Source organism: Colias philodice, chromosome 23 (genome assembly GCF_061535455.1).
Source record: "Colias philodice isolate Cphi_HAF_F1 chromosome 23, ilColPhil1 Martin Lab GWU primary, whole genome shotgun sequence".
NCBI lineage: Eukaryota > Metazoa > Arthropoda > Insecta > Lepidoptera > Pieridae > Colias > Colias philodice.
The window spans coordinates 716,246-740,598 of NC_143108.1; the positions used below are offsets into that span (position 1 = coordinate 716,246).

Below are 24,353 nucleotides of genomic sequence, written 5' to 3' on the forward strand. Positions count from 1 at the left end.
TTAAATTTCCTATAAATTACGTCTCAACATTTTTACTGTACGATCAATACTTTAGGAGATACAGAGTATTAAAGGTAAGAAAAATAAGAAACAACATAGTTTTACAAATTTTAATTATAAAAAGAAATAACATCTTTTTTTGCACGAGTATGCCGACTTATTAGTCAAATTGTGTTTCATCTTCGTCATCTTTATCACTAACATCGATAGGGGGTCCATTAGTACAAGCTCCTAGGCAGCCGTTACAGATAAGACTACACATAATGCCCACTTTTCGGCAACTGCATTTTCCGGAACATCCACTTTTACATCGGCAAAAAATTGAATTTAACAACGCTTCAGGAGCAGGAGGATCCAAGGTCGTGATTGGTTCTAAGTATCCATCGACTCTTCGCTTCCAACCCCATATTTCAGGAGGCAGTTGGTTCCCAAGCCACTCCTGTACTTACTTGATGGAATACTCTGTAGGCGTGATATTTTGCTGACCCTTTGGTAGGGGGGAGGGAAGAAAGATCCGGTTTGGGCTTGGTACAAGATTTCAGAAAAACTGTGAATCGATGTCTGTTGATCTCAGACTGAGTACAGGGCGCTCGGTATACTGCAAGAAACATTTTTTCTCCGGCTTCTGCTATAACCTCCTGAGTTGACGTTGGGTCATAAAATACAGTTGCTGTTTCCTTTAGTGACGGCTTTTGATCAAAAATCTTGATAATTGATGTTTTTCCCTTCCTGTAAATAGCTGAGGTTGTATCACACCCACTGAAACTACTTCTTCCCTCCCCCCTACCAAAGGGTCAGCAAAATATCACGCCTACAGAGTATTCCATCAAGTACAGGAGTGGCTTGGGAACCAACTGCCTCCTGAAATATGGGGTTGGAAGCGAAGAGTCGATGGATACTTAGAACCAATCACGACCTTGGATCCTCCTGCTCCTGAAGCGTTGTTAAATTCAATTTTTTGCCGATGTAAAAGTGGATGTTCCGGAAAATGCAGTTGCCGAAATGCGGGCATTATGTGTAGTCTTATCTGTAACGGCTGCCTAGGAGCTTGTACTAATGGACCCCCTATCGATGTTAGTGATAAAGATGACGAAGATGAAACACAATTTGACTAATAAGTCGGCATACTCGTGCAAAAAAAGATGTTATTTCTTTTTATAATTAAAATTTGTAAAACTATGTTGTTTCTTATTTTTCTTACCTTTAATACTCTGTATCTCCTAAAGTATTGATCGTACAGTAAAAATGTTGAGACGTAATTTATAGGAAATTTAATGTAGATAATTAATGTAGAAGTCACTAAAGAGATATTATGAAAAAAATTTCGAGTTACAAGCAAAAACCTTGAAAAAGAGACCTTTCCTCCCCTCCCCCGCCGCCGGCTTGTGTCCCTCCCTCGGGGGCTTTTTGTATATTCATCTGGACATCTTTAGGAATAACTGTAGCAACTTTCAAAACTACACGAATTATTCGATCTGAATAAATTAATTTTCCCATACTATTTATAATTCTACTCACACATTTTTTATGACACTATTTGGGACACCAGCCCCCCTAGACAAGTGGCTTTCTATTAGCGTAAAGTTCAATAGAATAGATTATGAATGTATGAGTCATGAGATTGACGTTTGATTACGACGACGACGACGATTGATTACGTCAATCTCATACATTCATAATCTATTCTATTGAACTTTACGCTAATAGAAAACCACTTGTCTAGGGGGGCAGAACTTATAAGATAGTTCGATCTACATGTACGTCGTTACATTTTAATAATAAATAATTATCATTTTGTATTGTGGTACGTTTTATTTTAAGCATTTAAAGCAATTTTATGCCGTAACGGCGTATCTATATCACTTGATGCATTAATCTAAATAGTTCTAGAAGTTTCAACAAATATCAACATCTATCAACGTGTAAGAAGAGAAAGTAGACGCAAAATAACATCGTGGAAACGGTTTTATTTTTTTAACAAAACGTTAAGTGATTTTAACGTAAATAATTGTAGGCATTTATAAAAAAATATTTTTGTTATATAACCATAACCAACCAGCACTGCCGCAAAAAAAAAACTTCTATCATCATCAAAGTCGGTTTTTTTATTACTTTCAGCGACGTTCAGGCACAGTCGTTGCCAGTGTCAAATTAATCATTAAAAAAAAAGTAAAACTCAAAACTTTTTTTTCAACGAGCACGCTCAAACTGCCAGTGTCAAATTAAAAATCCATCACAAAAAAAAAAAACTCTAGTCATTCACCTAATTCCCTTATGAACAGGCCACTAACAAAACCAAGAAGCTTATATCTAATACACTGGAGATTGCACTGAAATGACGTTGAATGACGCCTGTATGTTTTTTTATGAATTTTATACTGAAATCTCCATTGTATTAGATATAAGCTTCTTGAACAAAACCAATAAAGAAAAAAAAAAAAAAACCGCTTCCACTTGACAGCTGTCACCCGTCACCCGCCACACGCCACCTGTCACCCGCCAACTGTCACCTGTCAAACGTCTAATACGTGGACACACAGTCGGGCGGGTGGTATATGCCGAACACGTTGAGCTCGTACAGACTGGCCAACGTGATGAACAGCAAGTACCAAACCATGAGCACGGCGCCGAACTTGCGGTCGAGCTTCCAGCCGTTCGCGTGGGTCGCTAGCACAAGGAATATTACCGTCGAGAATAGGGATAGCGTAGAGTAGATTAGGCCTGTAAAAAGATTAAAGTTTGTTTTATTTTCATTTTAAAAAAAGCTTTTGAATTGTAATGACAAAACTTTGAAAAATAAAAAAAGCGTGAGAGCCGAGCACACGTGTCAGGAGTGAAACTTTTTTGGTAAGATTCAAAATAGCCCGCTTTGCTCCATGACGTGACGGTATTGCCATGATGCGACGTTGAAATTTTACTCTCAAGAAATTTCACTTCGATCGTTATTTTATCATTAAATAATAGCTTTAAAACGGCTATACCGATTTTTTTCGAACTTAGTTAAAGCAAAAAAGCATCAAATTATATGCATACCTTTGCTAATAACATTAACATGGCTTCCGGGGTGTATGATGGCGGTCTGTATGAACCACGGCAGACCGAGACACACGAGGATGTCGAACACGTTGGACCCCACCGCGTTGGATACCGCCATGTCACCGTAACTGCATTAATACAATATTATTTTATTATATTGTTATAAAAACGAATTCGCATTTTAAAGTCGGTAGAGTGTCTTGTTAATTATGTTGGAAGTGTATTGTAACTTGTAAGGTCGATTGGCAGTGTGTTGTAATGTCGGTTGAGACTTGAGAGTGTGTTGCAAAGTAGGTTGATAGTATGTTGAAAAATCGGTTGATAATATTGTGTTGTAAAGTCGGTTGGGAATGTATTGTAAAGTCGGTTGGTAGTGTGTGTTATAAGCTCGGCTGGTAGTAACTATGCGTTGTATAATTTTTTGGCTAGTGTGCGGTAGGTGTGTTTTGTGCAAGTGATCAGAAGTAGTTAGTAAGCAATATATTTGGTTGGTTATATATAGCTGGTTTGGGTGATTATAACCAAGCCTTTCTTATGTTGTTATCAAGTCTCTAGTGTATGAGCAGTGTGTGTGCACTCACCCCTCCTTGATGACAGCGAGTGAAGAAAGCGCGTCAGGCACGGACACGCCGGCCGCAACAAACGTCAGACCCATCACTGTGTCCGGGATGCCCAGGGTGTAGCCTGGAATATAATATTATTTATTTATATGTCATTGTAAAGAGAGAGAAGTGAAACTAGAAATAAATATATACTTTTTGGACAGAGTGCACATGTTTTTTTGAACCTTTTGTAGCTTTGTGGCTGAAAGCCATAAGTTGAGAAAAAAATTGATTTGAATACAATTTTTTTTTTAATTTAAGTGTGAACGTCAAATTTAGTTCAAACGGAAAGTTTTTTTTCAAAAATGAAAAATGTAAATCTAGAAACTTCTATAAAGGAGCTTCAACTTGTACACATATTTATGATAAACAAAATATTTTCTAAAATGAGAGAAACTTCAATCAATTAACAAAAAATTTCAACCCTGAAAGAAAAAAATAATTTGCATCCTAGCCTTTTTTTTTTTTCATACTCACCAATAACAGTAATCATCCAGACCATGAAATACGAATAGAAGGAGATCCACAGCATCGATATAATGAAGGTGATGGGATACCATCGCCCGCGGCAGTCCGGCATCGTGCGGCGACACGACCAGTGCACCGGGAACGCGACGTACCAACACGCGAGTTGCACGAAGTCTGATATATTTGTAAAAATATTGTTTAAAGTATTGTGGATAGCAAGAAAATAATTTATAAATTTGTAAAGAACAGAAATACCCCCAATCCGGGGCAACGCTTAAACACCTCGGCCATCTGTGATCCCGCCAGACCAATCGAATTTAGTCTACTCATTCATTTTTATATGCCTATTACTATACATATTTATATTTATATAGCAATTGAATGCCATGAAACAAAAATAACAAATTCAAGAAAATAATTTATTGGACTATCCTATAGATTAGATACGCACAATATGTCACTTTTGGAACTCTTGGACCCAAACATAGGACAATCTGTAATCTGAGGTCCAATAACAAAACAAACATATAAAACAACTAGCTTTTCGCCCGCGGCTTCGCCCGCGTTTTCAACGAAAAACTCGCATTGTTCCCATTCCTGTGGGATTTCCGGGATAAAAATGTGTGTGTGTGTTCCTTTTCTATGTGCTAATCCAAGATACCCTCTATGTGTGTGCCAAATTTCGTGAAAATTGGTTGTACAGTTTTTGCGTGAAACAAGTAAACAAACATACTAAGTTTTGTATTTATAATATAAGTAGGATTACTATTACTTACTGGCTCCAATGGGTTTAACAAGCGGATCGACAGCTGTCTCAGGATTGTATTCTTTCGCCTTGTAGTAGGGCTGTTGATTTGGCTGAAATTAGATTGTTAAATGCTGTAAGTATAAATAAATAAAATAAATATATATCATGAGTATAGAACTTATTAATTCTGTAGAAAACAATGTGCATTATACAATTGGACTATTTATTTGAGAAAACAACTTAAAAGGGTAAAACGACCCTATTACTGAGACTTCTTTGTCTATCTGTCTGTCTCCAGGCTACATCTCATATACCGTGATAGCTAGAAAGCTGAAATTTTCACAAATGATGTATGTCCGTTGCCGCTATAACAACAAATACTAAAAATAAAAAAAATAAAAAATATTAAGGGTACGGAACCCTTCGTGCGCGGGTCCGACTCGTACTTGACCGGTGTTTTAAACTTGAGGTACGTAATGGTATACATATAACGCTTAACATATGGTTTAAACTTTTAAACGCCTATAGTACTACTAACTAGTTGTAGATAAAACAAGTTCTAAGTACATTGATATCAGTCCTATCTTTTAAATTGAACGGAAATGCTATTAAAAAAAAGACGGGTTGCACTGGGGGAGTTCCGGCAGAAGTGAAAACTTGATTATTAACGTTGAGCATGTTTGATATTTTGGAATGGTATCCGTCTTACGCTTTTTCGATCAGGTCACGTGTCCTGACGCGAGTTTAAGATTTTATACCCATTACAGAAAAAGTGCTCAACGCCGCTAAAGAAGTTTTCACTTCAATAAGAAGTAATTATCAAATAAAACGTAGTGATTATATTCTCTTTGGTAATTATAATATACCTGTGGTGGTTGTTGAGGTTGTTGTTCCGCTTGTCCCGGCGTTTGTGGCGTTTGTATGTCTTGTTGTTGTGGCTGTTGAGTTACATTCCAACTCTGGTTAGCTGGTTGTTGCTGGGAAATATTATAAAATTACATGTTTGTAAAGCTTCAAGTTAAATTATCTTACGCATTTCCTAGAAATTTGGGTATGAGTTACGTGTGTGTAAGTGTAGTGCAGTGTGATTCATTCATGCTATATGCAAGTGTATGAAAGCCGTATATGAGAGTTACCAACGCAGTATCTTGATCTCATATATTGTTGGGATCACAGAAGCTGTGAGGTTCTGTTATATATTTGTTTTTAGAAATGTGTAGTGTACACTTGAATGAATGAATGAATGAAAATCCTTTATTGTTATAAAAATACAATACAAATATACTTTTACAGGTTGCTGATAGAATCTCATGCAGCGTGTAAGTATTGTAGTGTTGTGTAGTGTAGTGTAGTATAGTATATTCTAGTGTAGAGCAGAGTATTGCCGTGCAGTGTAGATCTGTGTACAATTAACAGGGCTGTCTCCTGGCCCTATTTCATTTTACGATCCTATGTATAATTGTTGTAAGCGATAGTAACAGATAATTTATGCGAGTTGTGGAATGTAGTGTAGACTGTAGTGTAGTACAGTATAGTATAGTGTAGTGTAGTGTAGTGTAGTGCAGTAAAGTATAGTATAGTATAGTGTATTGCAGTGTAGTGTAGTGTAATATATTACCAGCGAAGTCTCCTGGCTCCACGCATTGTTGGTATCGTCCCACGCACTAGCGGGGTCCCACACGGGCGCCGGCTCCGCGTTGTACGCCGCGTTCTCGTACGCACCACCCGGGTTGTACGCTATATTGTACATGTTATTAAACTTGTACATTGTGATAAATAATTATCTTATATATAAAAATGAATCGCAAAATGTGTTGGTAAGCGCATAACTCGAGAACGGCTGAACCGATTTCGATAATTCTTTTTTTATTATATTCCTTGATGTACGAGGATGACGTAAATAGATAATAAGGAATAATAAATAGATATATAAGGAAAACGTAAATATGTACCACGGGCGAAGCCGGAGCGGACCGCTAGTAAATTTATATTTATAAAGCATTTGAATGCCATAAAACCAAAAATATCAATTTCAATTATGGATGATTTCGCTAAATTGTACATTGTTATTGAACTTGTACATTGTGATAAATAATGGACGATTAAAAAAAATAGTGATAAATGAAGTGATAAACAGTTGTTTTAACTGAATAAAGAGCAATTTGGAATTTAGTTGTGTGTCAAAACTGAAGTGATCATTCTTTTTAATAAGCTTTAATTACTTAACTTGATACTTTTTAATAAGCTTTAATTACTTTAATTATTTAACTTGTATTTTTGCATGTGACAGATTCCGTTAGACTCGATTTGGAACCATTTCAAACGGACAGATTTAATAAAAACTTTGTATACTTATCAAAGATCGATGACAATACAATAATTTCTAGTGATAGGGCATGTTTTTTAGTTTTTTCACTAATTTCATATTTCAATAGTAAAAAACCGATAAATTATGGTCCGTTGTGTAGCCGTAAATAATAAAGATACATAACTGTAAATAGAGGTATAGTAAACAAATAAAACAGTAACTCACGAGCGGGGTCAACAGGCGAGTCCTTAGTCTGTCCGTCCACATTGCTGTATGGCGCGGCCGGCGGTGCGGGCGGTTGGCCGCCGCTTCTGTACAATTAGATATTTGTATACAATGTCAACTTATATTTTTTTTATTTAGGGCCGATTATTCAATGCTTGGATAAAACTTATTCGTCGAATAATGTAGGTATAAAACTACCATTTTAAAAACGTATTCTAATTGCCCGTATTTGTCAGTTTATGTGACATTTTAATATTATCGTGTAATACTTTATTGGACGGATAAGTTTTATCCAAGCATTGAAAAATCGGCCCTTAATGTAACATAAAACAACGCAATTACATCGTTTGGATTATTTTTTTAATCTTTTCAAAATCGTCTCTTGTCATAATATAATATTGCACTGGATTTTGCTCTTATCTACTGTATTCTATTTGCTGCACTGTATTGTTGTGTAAAATTTCTTGTAAACTTCCCCGTATATACTGGTACCTAAAGTGTTAGTTAATTAATGTTTATGTATTAAAGATCATCCTTCTCTATTGCACTGCTTCCATTTCTATTGTCCTATATTATTTTTAACAACACCCTACTCTACTGCACTACACTCTACTCCACTCCGCTTCACTCTACTCCAGTGTACTCTACACTCACTTGTAAGTAACAAGCGCGGCCTGTTCCTCCCGTGTGGGCAGCTTGAAGGGCAGCGGCCACGTGAGCACCCAGGCCTCCAGCGTAGTGTTGAAGCGAAGCGCCACGCAGTACACGCCGTACATTATTAGCATGAACAGCGCCTCAGGCCTGTAACGTACAAGAATTATATTTATTTATTTATTTATAATCTTTATTGCATACAAAACAAATACAAATTTCACACACACAGACAGGACATTTGATGCAAAGGGCGGCTTTATTGCTTGAAGCAATTTCTTCCAAGCAACCCGAGCAACCAATGTATACTATGCAGTTTAATGTACACGTACATTATTATCATGAATAGCGCTTCAGGCCAACAATGTACACGCGTTATATAATATTACTATGAAAAATTAAATTGTAATGTTGACTTTAAAAGAGCAACTACGGAGTTTCTTGCCACGCAACGCAGTACACGCCGTACATTATTAGCATGAATAGCGCTTCTGGCCTGTAACGTACAAGAATTATACAATGCAGTTTAATGTACACGTACATTATTAACATGAATAGCGCTTCAGGCCTGTAACGTACACGCGTTATATTATATTACTATGAAAAATTAAATTGTTATATTGACTTTAAAAGAGCAACTATGAAGTTTCTTGCCGCGCCACGCTGTACACGCCGTACATTATCAACATGTAACTATAGCGCTTCAGGCCTATAACGTACGAGCTTTATAAGTATAACGTGCATATTATTAGTTAGTATATTAGTCTGTGAGGTATTTATTCTATGAGTCTGTACAATTTATTGTCTGTTACCTGAATTAAAATGTTATAAATAAATAACTAGCTAACAATAGCTATCTTAAAATGTTATAAATAAATAACTAGCTAACAATAGCTATCTTTCCGGACAGATAAATACAAGAAAACATCACAAATACACACTCACCAAGAAACATAATTATTCGCAATAGTGCACAGCATCACCAATATAGAGATCGCGTAGAAGAAGCAATCTCTACACAATGGCCACCAGTTGAGATGAGACACTGTGCCCGCGCACAACGCACAGACAGATATCACGAACATTATGTTGAATACCGCGGAACCTATCACTCCGGATACACCTGTTGTGTCAATTATAATAATTTGAAATATATGTTATTCAATAAATATGGAAATTTGTAAAATTTGCTTGCTGTAAAGTTTTGATCGGAATAAATCGAGTTTTATATCCGTTAAAATGTCAAAAAATAATTTAATTTTATTAATGTATAAAATTGACAAGAAAATCACTCTAGTATTCACAGTGTGTTATCAATTAATGATAATGTCGTAGCCATATCCTACTCTACTACACTGTACTCTACTCTATTGCACTGTATTTGTAACTTGTGAAATTATACATAAAGCGTAGCATTTCATGACCAACTTATAAGCATTTCTCTAATATAACAACCCTTTCGTGTATCGTGAAATTAAAGTGTTCATAATATGTTTAATGATAGACCAGAATTTACGAAAATAAAAAAGAACCTCACAACATTTTAAACTCTCACTCCAGTTTTAAATTCACTGTCTATTTCGAGAAGACTAGACCTTAGCTCTTCTCTTTTACTCGCATTAACATTTCTTATAATTTTGTACCCAATAAATATATCCATTATAATATATAAACATTATAACATACCAATATCATCCTGCGCACAGAACACTCCAATCACGACAGTAGCTAATTCAGGCGCGGAAGAACCCGCCGCCATGAAAGTCGCACCGGCAACATCAGGCGCTAGCTTTAGTTCTGTAATTAGGTATATGTTGTTTTTGTAATAAAAACAATACAATACGTTAAAATGTGTTTTTTTAATATCTAAAATTATTAAAACATTAAAATCGGTTTATCCAGTCAAAAATTTGAGGTATCAAATTCAAAAAGAATTTTTTATTTTTTATTATTATAATGCTGAAAAACAACAAAGACATTAAAAAGTGTTTTTTTATATCGATAATTTTAATTAAATTTACCAACATTTATACATTTGAGGAAATAAAAAGAATACAAAATATTATTAAAATGTGTTTTATTTTTGAATATCAATAATTTAAATTAAAACCAACATTTTTACAAACATTTTGTATGTTGTAAAAGGGAGCAGTACAACACACTCACTCACACTCACACTAGGTACTCGTTTGATACAAATACAATTTCATCAAAAAATTTTTGATTTATTATAAGCTGAGTTGCAGGATGGGGCAACTTGCCCAACTTGAAGACTAATTTAATAAGTTAATGAACATATTAATACTACTTTTTTGAAAAGTATACAACGCAATACAAATAATATATTTATTCGATAGATATTGAATTGAGTCTAGTTGTTAATTGTAAGTCTAAGAATGTATGTCGTATTTCCTAATTATAATTACCTTCACAGATCCGATCCAAACTGCACACAAAGTATTCATCACACACAATAGCCAGGCCGATAAAAGTGAACACACACACAAGTATGTGTATGATGAGCCCGCCGTGCTTGCGCGCGTTTTGGCCCATCAGTGGCCGGGGGAACTGGGGAGAGATGTATTTTATTTTTAATATCATTGCAATCCTACTAATATTATAAATGCGAAAGTTGTTACTCCTTCACGCAAAAACTGCTGTACCAATTTTCATGAAATGATGACATGACACACTATGCGGGTTTTCCTTTAACTAGTGGATGTAAGGTGGCAGGTAAGTGACAGTGAAACTAATAAATGAGATTTTATATCATCTTCCATGTACATAAGATTAAATAGATATAAACAGTAGCAATACTAGTTGACTCATTTACGCGTTTGTATTGAGTTTCGCTACTGTTCATATATGTTTACTGTGATAGTAGGCTAGGGAGTTTCGGCTGAATTTTGTGTGATCATAATCATAATTCAAACCTGCCAACAAGTATATAAGGATAGTTACACAACACATAAATAACCATTTCCATTGATAATATATGTATATGGAAGTCTTCACATAGATTTTTAAACAAGTCTAGATTTCAGTCTAAATACCTGTTCAATAGCGGGTGGAGTACAGTTATATCTCAAGGGATGTACTGTAGCTATCGACATCTCTAATATTTCCTCTTCTTTGCGAATATCAGCCGTTTCTTTATCCTGCAAATAAATATTACCTATATATTTAAAATAGAAGGTAATGTGTGTTTGTTTGTAAAAACGAGTCTAAATTTGTCACAAGTATAAAAAATAACAACGTTAAGACATTTAAAATTAGATAGATATATTATACATATATTTCGACATGAAAACGAGCCATTTTATTAGATCATATTGTTTTTTTAATGTGTGAAACTTGTTTAGGCGTGTTGAAAGTAAAATTTCAAGGTCGCGTCATGGCAATACCGTTACGTGGAGTAAAGCGACGATTTTGGTATCTCTGAATCTTGTCAAAGAAGTTTCACTTCTGACACGTGTGCACATGCTCTTTTTTTAATTTTTAACTCACATCCTCATAACCAGCATCTTTTTGCCTTTTCTTCTCGCCTTCTTCATCCTCATCCAATTCCTTCATAGCTTTTTTCCCGCCATCAGTAACTCTATCTCCGAATGTTGCTACGCTTGGAGTCACTTTCAATGGTTCTGAAAAATAATTTGATTTGATTTGATTTGATTTCAAGAAGAGTGGATAAGAATAAGTACCTATGTATTAATATTATCGTTAATAGGTATGCGTTATCGTGGTATCAAGATTTTTTGTGTTATGTGTACAAAAGGAAATGAAAAATGTTGTTGTGTCTTAAGGTATAGTTTCGATCATTTACATGAACCTACATATACATCATAAAAAACCTTTGTCCGTCTGTCTGTTATTACGCTTTCACGTTCTGAATTTTTGAAACGATCAAAGTAAAAAACGTTATCACCATCAGTGATAAAAAAATATTTAGGGATGCTACTCTGAGGAGGAATTATAGGAGATACATCTTACACATTTACATATTTTTAATCAATTGTTTCAACATTTTTTTTTGTTTGAATGTATTTACGTAACACTTCCATACAAATAAAGCGATATAAATACAATCACCTTTATCATCAAGTTTAACAGTAGCAGCCGGTACGGGGGTGTTCTCCGGGAGGTCCTTCACGGGCTCCGAGGGGCTTCCAATAACGGCTTGGAACACGGAATATGCGATGAAGAATATGGACACCGTCAGCCAGCGGTGCCGGCGGGGACGCCGCATCCTCTGGAAAAATTCAAATTTGATATCAAATTCAAATTTAAATTAAGGGGAAGACGAACATTAGCACAACCTAAACGTTTTTTTTTACTGCCGTTAGTATTGATTTTAGCGTTATGGTTAAATATAGTAATATAGTAAGGTTAAATGTAGCAAAATAAACTATGTTCGTCTTACCCCAACATATTATTTATCACAACATATTACCTGCTTTATTTTACAAGATAGTGTTTATGATAATCATATCCTACTTCCAACTAATATTATAAATGCGAACATTTGTGAGGATGGATGTATGTGTTTGTATATAATATGTTTGTTACCTACTCTTTCACGCAAATACTACTGAACCGATTACAATAAAATTTAGCACACATACAGAGGCTAAACTTGGATTAACACAAAAGATAGGTTTTATCCCGGAAATCCCACGGGAACGGGAACTATGCAGGTTTTTCTTTGAAAACGCGGTCGAAGCCGCGGGCGGAGAGATAGTTAAACCAAATTTGTGATTGAAAACCGCTAGTAAATAGGTATAAAATTAAATTCATATTACTACAAAAATACGCTTTGAATTAAAATACTGTAGATCTTACAAAAATCAAATAAAATCCAGACAAATGGGAATAAATTGAGGCATGCGTAAAGCACATATTTTTCCATGAAAATTCTTCTACGTAAGAAAGGTGTGCTAAGTTCAGCAGTGTGTGTTGTCTTTCACGTGTGAATTATAATATTTTATTGAAGTTTTTTGTAGTTTTTTTTTTTTTTTTTATTACTACAACCGGCAAAAGAGCGGGCGGTACACTTGATGTAAGGTGTTCACCGCCGCCCATAGCAATTGCAACGTCATTACCCTTGCGATTGTTTTGCCGGCCCTTGAGAGACGCATAGGCTCTTTTTTTGAAGGCATCCATATCGTAAACAGATGGAAACATAGTTTATAATGCTACATCTGTAATAGTTTTGTATACCTTCTGTTTAATTTCTATATAATCATGCTGTTAAGGCTGTTAAATAAGAGAAAGATGGTTACCTAAATATATTGTTAATTACTTCAATGTTCACAACTTTTCACTAACTTGTACGTTTTCTTTGAGCATTAAGCTTTGAAAGCTTAAAAGATAACTTGGAATTCTGCCAAAGGGAATCGTGTATTACGTTAATGAGTGAAATTACAGCTAAATGTGGAGTTTAAGAAGAATACTTTGATAAACTGTGTTTAAAATTTATGTATTTAAAAATTTATATTTAAGTATTTTAAGAGCGTCTATAGATACTATTGGGTATTTCGAGTATATGCATTATTTTTGTTACCTGAGTATATGCATTATTTTTTGTTACCTGAATAATTTATTTTAAATTCTTTCTCTACATACAAACTGCATTTCTTCGATTAACGGTAATCTAGTCTTGACATTGACGGATTATGTCAATGTCATAACACCAAGGAGGGAAAAGTAGAAGATTCTACATTGAAAGCAATTAAAAAACGCAAGAGAAATTAAACGTAGTACATACGTAGTATATTATTATTAGTCTGTGGTAGTACATTCGTATGAGTAAATAATTGCACGAATAATATTTAGGTATTCTACATATAAGTATATTTATAACATCAATCCACTTACAATTCTATGATATATCCACATTTTTACACATTCAACAAGTTATATTTTATTGACATCTGTCATATTTCATGGAACGCGATATAAAACCTCCTTGCGCGCTTTTATATGCGGGAAAATGGCGGGAAATATATTTTTATTGATCACTTCACCTCGGGCGGAGAGGCGCGTAAATGTCACTGCGGAATGGATGCCGTAAAAATTTTTGATTGAGGGACAAATTGTCGACAGTCCACGCCATTAATATCTATTGCTAATATTATTGACTTTTTATGTTATTATTAAGTTTTTATTGTGATGATGAGATTTATGAAGCTTTTTCATTTACGAAAGATTTACTTTTAAACGTGCTTACAACCTTGGTAGTAGGTAGTAAAAATATATATTTTTTATACTGAAATGGACTGTGTTTGTTGAATGTTAAATGGAAATTATCTGTCTATTACGTACGTTATGTATTGTCTAAATAACACTTTGAAAAAGTAAATAACTTTAATATCAAATACTAAATTTAAAAAAGGTTTTATACAATATCAAATACGAGAAGCAACATGAAAAGCCTAGCGATTTCAATTGAAATAAAATTGTATCGCGAAAGACTACAAATACAACAATAGACAAATATTTCCCGCCTAAATTGCGTCTAGGATACAATATGTAAGTGATCCCTGGAGCGAACTTTTTGACCTCAATCTGGAATATTCCCCACGAGGGTCCGTAGTCTTTGTGATCGGGTTACTTCACTAAAGCTTTTAGAGAAAAAATGGAGGACTCCGCGTTATTTGTGCGCCTTTTATAGATCTAAAGGATTGTTGACAATTATTTAGACTTTTTTGGAATTATGAAAGATTGGGAGGTTCGTGGATAATGTTTTTGATTTATATTTTATTCGTTTTCTCGGAACTCGACCATTATATCAGTAGTAGATCATACACGTACGTATTTATTTTACGGGGTTTAATCTATAATTTAATATTATAAAGCTGAAGAGTTTGTTTGTTTGAATGCGCTAATCTCAGGAACTACTGGTCCGATTTAAAAATTCTTTCGGTGTTAGATAGCCCATTTATCGAGGTAGGCTATGGGCATCATCATCACGCTAAGAGCAGTATGAGCGGAGCAAAGCGGATGAACCCGCGGGGCACAGCTAGTATTGAATAAATTCGAGCGAGATAAATTGAATAAATATGTTTTTTTTTATTGAATTGCTTCTCGATGCTTCGTATTCAATATTTATATCTTATTCGTATTAACAACAATGTTTTTGGTATAAAATAGTCAACAACTAGTATAGTCACAAACTATCTTATAATATTAGATTCTGTGTCAAAAGAATTTCTCTCTGATCGATTAGAGCGATGATCAGCTTTTCATAGTGAAAATCAAGGCTTTATTCGATAAAAGGTTTCATGTATCAGGTATATAACCTTTACAACCGTTTATTTGCTGACGCATTATGTGGGCTGTTCGGTCACTTAGCTAATGTCACAGTAAACATATATTATGAACAGTATAGAAACTCCCTACAAAACGTTCGAAACGGCAATCACAATCACAATAAATCATTTGAATTTGAATTTGAACGTGGGAGACCGCAGGAGTCACGTAGATGCGTATGTTTGTGTTAATACTGACATGATTTAAAAGAGCGACTATGGAGTTTCTTTCCGGTTCTTCCCCGTAGATAGGTAAATGTAAAAAAATATGTAATGACGTTTCAAAAGTGCTTTTAGAAGAAGTCTAATTGAATAAATAAATGTTTGAGTTGGAGTTTGTTTGAGTTTATGTGAGTGGAACGTTCGGAACGTTTTGTATAGACTTTCGCTACTGCTCGTATTCTGTATACTGTGTGCATGCGGTGTTACATTACAAATGTTTACTTAGTGGCTTATAACACTCATTTATAATGTACCTTTAGCTTTCCACCCTCGAAACGTTTGCTTGAATTACATTTACGAATCTGACAAACAAAACGGACAATACAAACAAAGCTTTTTCATTCCGTTACAGGTTGAATTAACCCATTGACCACCGTAAGGCCCGATCGGGGCGCGACACAATAGATTTTCTATTGTGTCTGTGATTCCGAGGACTGATGGATTAAACATTGGTAATAAATTAACTTAATAGTTAACAACGCGAAGCTGAATATTTTTATATTTTTGACAGACCTTTAAAAAAAGAGCGTATGTGCCGAGCGCATATGTCAGAAGTGAAACTTTTTTCGCAAAATCCAAAGATACCACAATTGTCGCCTTACTCCATGACATGACGGTATTGCCATGACGCGACCTATAAAACGTGCCTAAAGAAGTTTCACTTAAAAAATCTGTAATAATTAATTAAACACACAATCACTGTAAAGCGAAAAAAGCAGACGAAGTCACGGTAAAAATTAATACTGCACTTTATATAAGTCATACCATCAACATTACACAAGCCCCCATTATATCTAGAAAAGGAAATCTTAAATATTCTCAGAAAGGCACGTCTTTGATCTCAAAGAGAAGGAAATTTCATATTAAAGTAAGTATTTTGAAATATTACAAAAAATTGTAATATTGTAGATTGCTGCAATTTAAAATTAATGTTTGGTAAAATCTATTTAAAAATATAGGTCTTTAAATACCTAGGTCTAGTAATAGAATTTTTGTAGAGTAGGTAGGTATCTAAAACACACTAGGTACTTAGTTTTATATAATAATAAAAAGTTAATTTCCAATATTCTCGTATATTTTTGTCGATTATTTTCATGATATGATGCTTACATTGATTTACTGATACATTGATGAAGCATTTCATACGAAAACGCTCACGAAGCTTATCAACTAATTGATTTAAAGATTAAAAAGCTACAAGTCATTACGGCGTGCGTTTTTACATAAAGTAATATATTTACCAAATACAACATAGTTAATTTTAATGATTTAAATAAATATAATACCGTATCTCATTACACCATGTGCTAATCAGATGTTTTTTTTAAACATTATAGTCAATTACTACTAATAAATATGTACTTACTTTTTAATTCATCATAATTATTATTATTACTGTACAATTTCTTATTGCCAAAAAACACGCTATTTATCAAAAATTTGAACTTTAATAAATGTAATTAAAGCAATCAATGAAAAATGAAAAATAAATAAATGAGAAATACTCACTTGGATTTATTATACTTAATAATCATATTCTAGATCATTCTTTGCAAGGTTACTTCTTGATGATAGGTACATATTTATTATATTTTAGGCTATAAGATTTCAAAACGCACTCACATAACATTTCCACCATATAAAATTAATTTTTAAATTAAACACATTAAAATTACGATCAATTTCGAAACATGATGAACATAAATAGATTTAAAAATAGAACGTATGAAATTTTCTAGCTTCATTTTTTTTATTATTATAGTCGTAATTTTTTAAAATAAAAAAAGGAATTTAGATATCCGCGTGAGTTTTATTTTGAAATATTATTGTCATATCATTACAAACAATGCAAAACAATTTTCATCACACAATAAAGACTTAAAATTTCTTTCGCCTCATTTGACAGCTGTTCACGTCAGTTCCCGCGAAAAAGAAAAAAGGCGCATTTATTATCTGTCAAGGTTCAAAGGGCTATAGATTTCGATGACAGAAGCGTGATTTGGAGTCGCGATCGGATTAGGATAAGCCTCCCCGACTCAACATTGCGTTATCTCCCAAATTGCTTTATGAATCTGCCCCGAAATAGTCCATATCTCCTCGTTATTTTGGTTTTTAGGTTATGTTTTGAGTCGTACGCTTGAATTTAAATATTCGTAGTGTAAAATTATTATTCTTGAAAAATTATACCTACTAGACTGTTATTTTATTGCGTTTGTTTATCATATTTTTTTTACAATGTCAATAAACTTACTTTATAGTATTTACGGACTTATTCTTAAAATCTTTTAACGAATTAACTATCAAGTTAAATAGGTAGGTAATTAAATTTTTAATTTTATAGATTGTTAGGTCATATAAGCCATAAAAATATAAACCAGACGTCTACAATCAAGATCTCATTTCTATTTTAGGAAATGCGTAAATTAAAATGATAAAGCTCAGTCTTATATCTACTTGTACTCAAGTAGTACTCAAAATAAAAACATTGCATAATTTAGATAATGACTTATAATATCTTCGGTCTAAAAACTAAATTTCAGAGTAATCCGTAACAAAAATTCAAACTGAATTTTTATACTTACTAGGTAGAAATAAATAAATTCAAGCCCAGAAAATATACCTATAAATGTCACACCATTAAATTAAACGACAACAATAAACATAGTAATATAAAGAAGCCCTTCCGATAAACCATACTACAAAGTTCATCTTCCATTCTAGTAAAATCTGTGACGTAACACGGCGACAGTGAGACGCCCGTGTGACGTCATCAGCTTCTATAGCATAATGTGACATTCATTAAAATACTAGAGCCACAGCTAGAGCTCTTTAATTTAGCCGTATTATACCGGAGAGCTCCATAAAAATATTTGCCAATGAAGAAACCACTAGTTGGACTCTTCTTTCATAAGTGCTATGACATGAGTGAAAGAGATAGAATCTTCATTATATTAGATGACATTTTTTTTGAATTGGAATTTTATTTACCCCCGTTATTATTAGTAGGAATTTTAATATAGCAAATACGAAAGATTTAATGCATTTTTATGTACTTCTGAAAGTATTATTTTCAAATGCTGGAAATTTATTCGATCTATGGGATCTTTAGAACTTAGAAGCCTTATATCATCTTCAGTGACTTTGAAGTGGGTAATTATCTTAGCTTAGATTAAGAATTGGTCTCCGCGCGCGCGCTACGACTAGATACCGCCCCACCTAAAAACAATAGCTCTGTGAGTGCGGCAACTCATTTCTGTAGTGTGTGTTAGGCAATTTGTAAAGACGCTAGTGTGTGTGAAGAATTGAGCTGCCAGCTACATAAATTTTACCTCATAAATGGGAAATCTGGCATCTTGGAAAGAAGTTTGAAAATATTTTTTTTCATCCTGACCTGGCCGGGAATCGAATCCATGAACATGCGACTCAAATCCACTTGCGACGCTACTATACTATAGTCACTCATAGTAGTACTATAGGTTGTTTAAAAGTAAAAAACCGGAAATAAAAAAAAACATTATATGAGTCAGTTAAACATGGTTAAACAGAAATAAATTATTGTTATTATACTTTTTTATACATGTGTTCGTAATAGTGTTGAAATAATTTGGAAAATCCAAAAGTGCACGCCTCATAATTTTTTTTTAATAAATATTAATTAATTATTATTTTTGTTTATTTAATAACAATTAAACCACATCGAATCAGACCCTGAAAAATGAAAGGGTTCTATTCCTGAGCATACTCAAGCGTAAGAGAAAAAAAAGACTCGATTAGTAAAGTATTTCGGTCGCTATCGTGTTAACAAGAAAAAGGATCCGCACATACAGACACACGGACGTCCAAGACAGAACTTTTTTAAACTGTTTTTTAACTAGTTTAAATAACAAAAATGACATCAAAAATATCATGAACGTTAAAAATAGTGTTTTTTCTTAATATGTGTGTGTATGTATTATCTTACAAGTGCAATGTATGATACATAAAGACATTTTAAGTTTGAAAAATCAGATGTTTTGCGCGAAGTGACAGTAGTACCCACCTCAACGCTTCGCTTATGAGGCGTGCAAAAAAAAGTTCAAATTATTGCTAAAAGATTTCCTCAACCACGTGTATTTTTTTGGATATGCAGTACGGCAACACTGAATGGCGTCGTATTTTCGTAGAAAAAATTTTCGAAGTAAAGGAGAAATTTCGAATAATACGATACTTAGTGATGGTACGTGATCCCAGTGTCTTTCTTATTTTTTGTTGTATTATTTTTAAATAGTTTTATGACACAAGATAGGCATTTTACTTCAGAGTTTGTTCAAAATCTTTATAAACTATCGGTTCGCCCTCCCCACACAATGCCTGTGACACGACTGGCTCGGGTACGCCGAATTCGGCGTACTATTAGTTGCCGCATTTTTCAAGTACGCCGGCGGTATCTAGTCGTAGCGCGCGCGCGGAGACCAATCCTTAATCTAAGCAAATATTTTTATGTCAAGTTTAACAAGTGTTAAGTGGATCTTCTAATGACTCGACGTAATCATGTTTGAGCTCAATTTCATGCTTTCTGCCCAAGGTTTGGAAAATAGGTCATGTCATCAAAAAGGCATATTATAATATGATGATAATTATTTTATTAATGTACAACATATTATCATTAAAGCCCTGGTACGAAAAAAAACTGTTTAAAATACATAATTGTTATATTTGTAGCATATTCGTCCTGGCTTTAGCTACGTTCTGGTTTGTCCTCGATAAATAAATAATTTAAAATATACCTAGCCTATATTATTCACGTATATTCAATATTGTTGTTTTTTAACAGCAAAGTTTTTTAATTCAGTTCCGGGAAACGAGTAATATAACAAAATCTGACTTTTTTTAATCTGTTTGCAATTGTGGCCTTCTCAAATGAAAAATATTTGAAGCCATAACGAGTTACCAACATTATATTATATAAGTTAGATAACTATTGACCTACAGGCCTGTTCAGTGCACTCGCATTTAGGTCGTGCCCTGTATAACGAACTATTTGGAAACCTAACATAAATTGCTTGCTTTAATTTATTTTTTAGTAGTTTTTCATATCTTTAAATCTGTTATTTTAACCCTTAAAAAATTAGTGTCTCAAGGTTAATTCAACCCTACTAATATTATAAATGTGCGTTTGTTCGTCTTTTACGCTGCAACGTGTGTGTGAGTAATTTTATGTTATGATTTTTATGTCTTGAGATAGTTAGGAGACTAGAGAATGGCATAGGCTTCATTATAACGCGGTGAAATATCTCATTTCCATGGGGATTTCCTTTGACTATGCGGGGGTAGCCGTGGGCGGAAAGATAGTCCATACTAATATTATAAATGCGAAAGTAACTCTGTCTGTCTGTCTGTTACTCAATCACGCCTAAACTACTGAACCAATTTGCATGAAATTTGGTATGGATATATTTTGATAACTGAGAAAGGACATAGGCTACCTTTTATTGCGAAATATGTACCACGGGCGAAGCCGGGGCGGACCTCTAGTTCTAATATAAATGTGAATGTGACCTTTACCTCCTCTTTTTCAATCCCTTCATTTCCGAGATAAATAAACGTGATTGTTAAAGGTTAATCCGTAAAAATATCATAAATAGGTAGATCAAAAAAAAGTTACTGACTGTCTGTTAAGATTTTACGGTTAAGCCACAGACCCGATTTGAAATGAAAATATAGGATATTTTTACCAATTCCCCAGTTTGTATTCTAGATTAATTCTGTTCGATTTCGAGTTTTGAAGAAATATTTTCAATCAAAATGTTATTGTCTGCGTTTCATTAATTATTTCAGTATTTCGTCCTTATTTAGAAAGAGAAAAAAAAAGTTATTTCGCAGTCTTCTTTTAGCTCCCTTTTCAGTATATAATTAATGACTGTTACAACGGCAGGGCAGGTTTATCTTTTATATTATAAATGCGGCACGTAATTTCCTTTTTTGCATTTTTTATTATTTACAGTCCACTTGACCCTTGTTGTTGGTATTTGCAGAAAAATAACAAATAATGTATAATATCTTACGTAGTTTTATTTAAAACATCGAGCAACATAGTTAGATTGTAGGTACAATTATACAAAGATAATAATTACTTATTTGTATAAGATATCTCGACGTAGTTTGATAATTTCTCAAGCATCTAATTATAAATTGTTTTAGATGTTAATATTGCAGCTTCGTTTATGTATAAAAGTAACGTACTTAGGTACATAAAGTACTTTTATTTTTATTTTTATAACATGAATTGCCTTGTATCCATTTGGCAGATTGTGTAAGAAATTCCTTTTCAGGGCTAATTTTTCAATCCTTGGATAACGTATTAAACTACCATTTAAAAAATGTATTCTAATTGTCCGTATTTGACAGTTTACAGGTGACATTTTAATATGTTCGTGTAATACTTTATTGGACGGATAAATTTTAAGCAAGGATTGAAAAATCGGCCCTAAATCAAATAAGTAAGAGAATGCGACAGAAGACACATTAAATTAATAATTTTCATTAAAAAATAGAGAAACTCAAATTTCTAATTGTATAAGAAATTTTTATTCAAACATAGATAAGATAAGACTAAATAACGAGAAGCAACGTTATTTTTAATATTAATCCAATTTAAAAGATAAGAGGGTCAGAGCATATCAGACAAAGATTAGAGGTCAAAATAATAGCTGCAATCGAGATGTACCTAAGTAAATATTGTTATTATTTTTTAATTAGAAATGTTGTATGTTGACAATATACGAAAAGACCCACTTATTTTGCAATTGGGTTCTTCCAGACAAGACTTGACTTCAGATTAAAATTATTTAAGCAATGTTTTTACCATTACATATTTTACTAGCTGCTCCGCGCGGTTTCACCCCCGTGGCTCCTCTCCTGTTGGTCGTAGCGTGATGATATATAGCCTATAGCCTTCCTCGATAAATGAGCTATCTAACACTGAAAGAATTTTTCAAATCGGACCAGTAGTTCCCGAGATTAGCGCGTTCAAACAAACAAACAAACAAACAAACAAACAAACAAACTCTTCAGCTTTATAATATTAGTATAGATTAAATAATCAATTTTATTGACCTCTATAATATTATGTACAACGTACTATTTATTATATTAAAAACTAATACAGGGTAAACTAAGTAATCCAATGCCATCATAGAAAGAGTTTGACCTACAAAGAAAGCGGAAATTCCGATTTTAATCACAACGTATGCGATTAATATGTAAAGTTTAGGTACCTCTACATTTATATTACAAAGAGGGCTTTGATGATTGTTATAAAATCATAATTACGACTAAAAACTTGCCTGGAAGAGATCACTCCTTAGTGATAAGGCAGTCCTCTGTGCTATTCCAGCTATGTTTCAGTTTTAAGAAATAATAAAAATATGTACCTATACCTATTAGTGTGAAAATACCAAAGATCGCTTCATTGTTCCTGAATAAATTCCTGAATATTAGTAAGTTTTATCATAATAATTCATAGTCTGGGCGTAACTGGAGCGAACGATTGTTTGTATTTCCTTACTAATAATATAAATAAGTATGTGTACTTTTGTAGCGATTTGTTATTTTATAACGTAAAAAAAACAAGATAAGTAACGGTTTTTTAACCTCTGTTTCGATGACTCTTGACATTTCGCTTCAAAATTTCACCCCAAAGGGGCTTTTACCTTTTAGATTGTTTTTGCATTAATAAGCAGTCTATTTTCGTGTGTATGGCATTTAGAAATACGTGTGAGAATGTAGGATAATATGCTACGAAGATGAAAAAAGAATATCATGTACTTACAACCACTAATAAAATATGACTATTGTTAAAAATATCAAAACTAAAAATAACATAAAATACCTATCTATACCCATTAGTTACCTAAGACAAAACCAATTAAAAGGTTGCTACGAGATTAAAAAAATGATGGATCTTTCTTCGTTACATTATGACATTTAAATAACAGAGATAAAGCGAGCCGCATCGTTAATCCAATAAAAAGTTAAATTGATATAAACGGATTCTTGCGACAAAGGCTGACGTCTAAATCTACGAACTTTTTTAATAAAACACATTAGCACTTACCGTAGGCTGCATGGCTTTCGGCCAGCTGTTCTCAACCGCCGCTATTTATACGACTAGGATATTGATTTTCCCCGGATAACTTACGTAACTAACACACGCCACCGGAAAATGTTTTGTACCCCCGACGCTACCGGCATTCATTCAGCCCTGCACATTACGTTATTAAATACGTTAAAAATGTCAAAAATTCCCAAATTCCTATCTCGACGGGACGAGTATCGCGATGTAAATGGAAGGCAGAAATTGACTGTGGGGTTTGCGACAATTGACTAGCGTTACGGAGCGAGCCTCTTCGTAGAGACGTCCGTGCTCAGTGGCGCCACCGAGCCTACTAAACGTGAAAAGGGGGCGACTGCGCGGCGTTCCACGCACACTTCGACACCGGCCATTCAATCAAGGAAAAACCAACATTATCACAATGAAATAACCGTAATATTTGATTGCGCGTTTCGTGAAGTTATAACCGCGTCGTAATTCGTCAAATAAAGCTTTATTGCTTGTTGTTAAAGTTGAATTTTGTATGGCTGAGTGTTATTTGTAAAGCTGTGTTTCAGTTTTTCATGCATTGACGAAGAGGCAGACATTCTGGCGACTGCTTCGTACGTCAGTACTTATCCGTAGTAATTGTACTATGTGAACAAAATGTATAGATATGAAATAATCAGATGTAACGATAATTAAAATAGTTTTA

The 24,353-nt window shown here is 33.8% G+C and overlaps 1 protein-coding gene across 1 annotated transcript; it reads right to left on the reverse strand.

Annotated features, from left to right (window-relative positions):
* Positions 1 to 2,451: 2,451 nt before the first annotated feature.
* LOC149477846 (putative sodium/potassium/calcium exchanger CG1090) lies at positions 2,452 to 23,972 on the reverse strand. The gene is made up of 16 exons (XM_089709765.1): positions 23,663 to 23,972; positions 12,128 to 12,287; positions 11,546 to 11,679; positions 11,092 to 11,196; positions 10,465 to 10,606; positions 9,725 to 9,835; positions 8,984 to 9,161; positions 8,042 to 8,188; positions 7,388 to 7,473; positions 6,473 to 6,591; positions 5,721 to 5,831; positions 4,883 to 4,964; positions 4,116 to 4,280; positions 3,618 to 3,720; positions 3,034 to 3,164; positions 2,452 to 2,721 (listed from the first exon to the last, which is right to left on the reverse strand). The coding sequence occupies exons 1-16, from the start codon at positions 23,672 to 23,674 to the stop codon at positions 2,522 to 2,524; spliced, it is 1,986 nt and encodes a 661-aa protein (XP_089565891.1). The 5' UTR covers positions 23,675 to 23,972; the 3' UTR covers positions 2,452 to 2,521.
* Positions 23,973 to 24,353: the final 381 nt, after the last annotated feature.

Excerpts from the sequence above, each read along its gene's own strand:
- LOC149477846 (XM_089709765.1), bottom strand. Across the intron at positions 6,592-7,387 it reads CTCGCCTGTTGACCCCGCTC|CGTACAACCCGGGTGGTGCG; the intron begins GTGAGTTACTGT and ends TGTACAATATAG. Across the intron at positions 4,281-4,882 it reads TGTTAAACCCATTGGAGCCA|ACTTCGTGCAACTCGCGTGT; the intron begins GTAAGTAATAGT and ends CAAATATATCAG.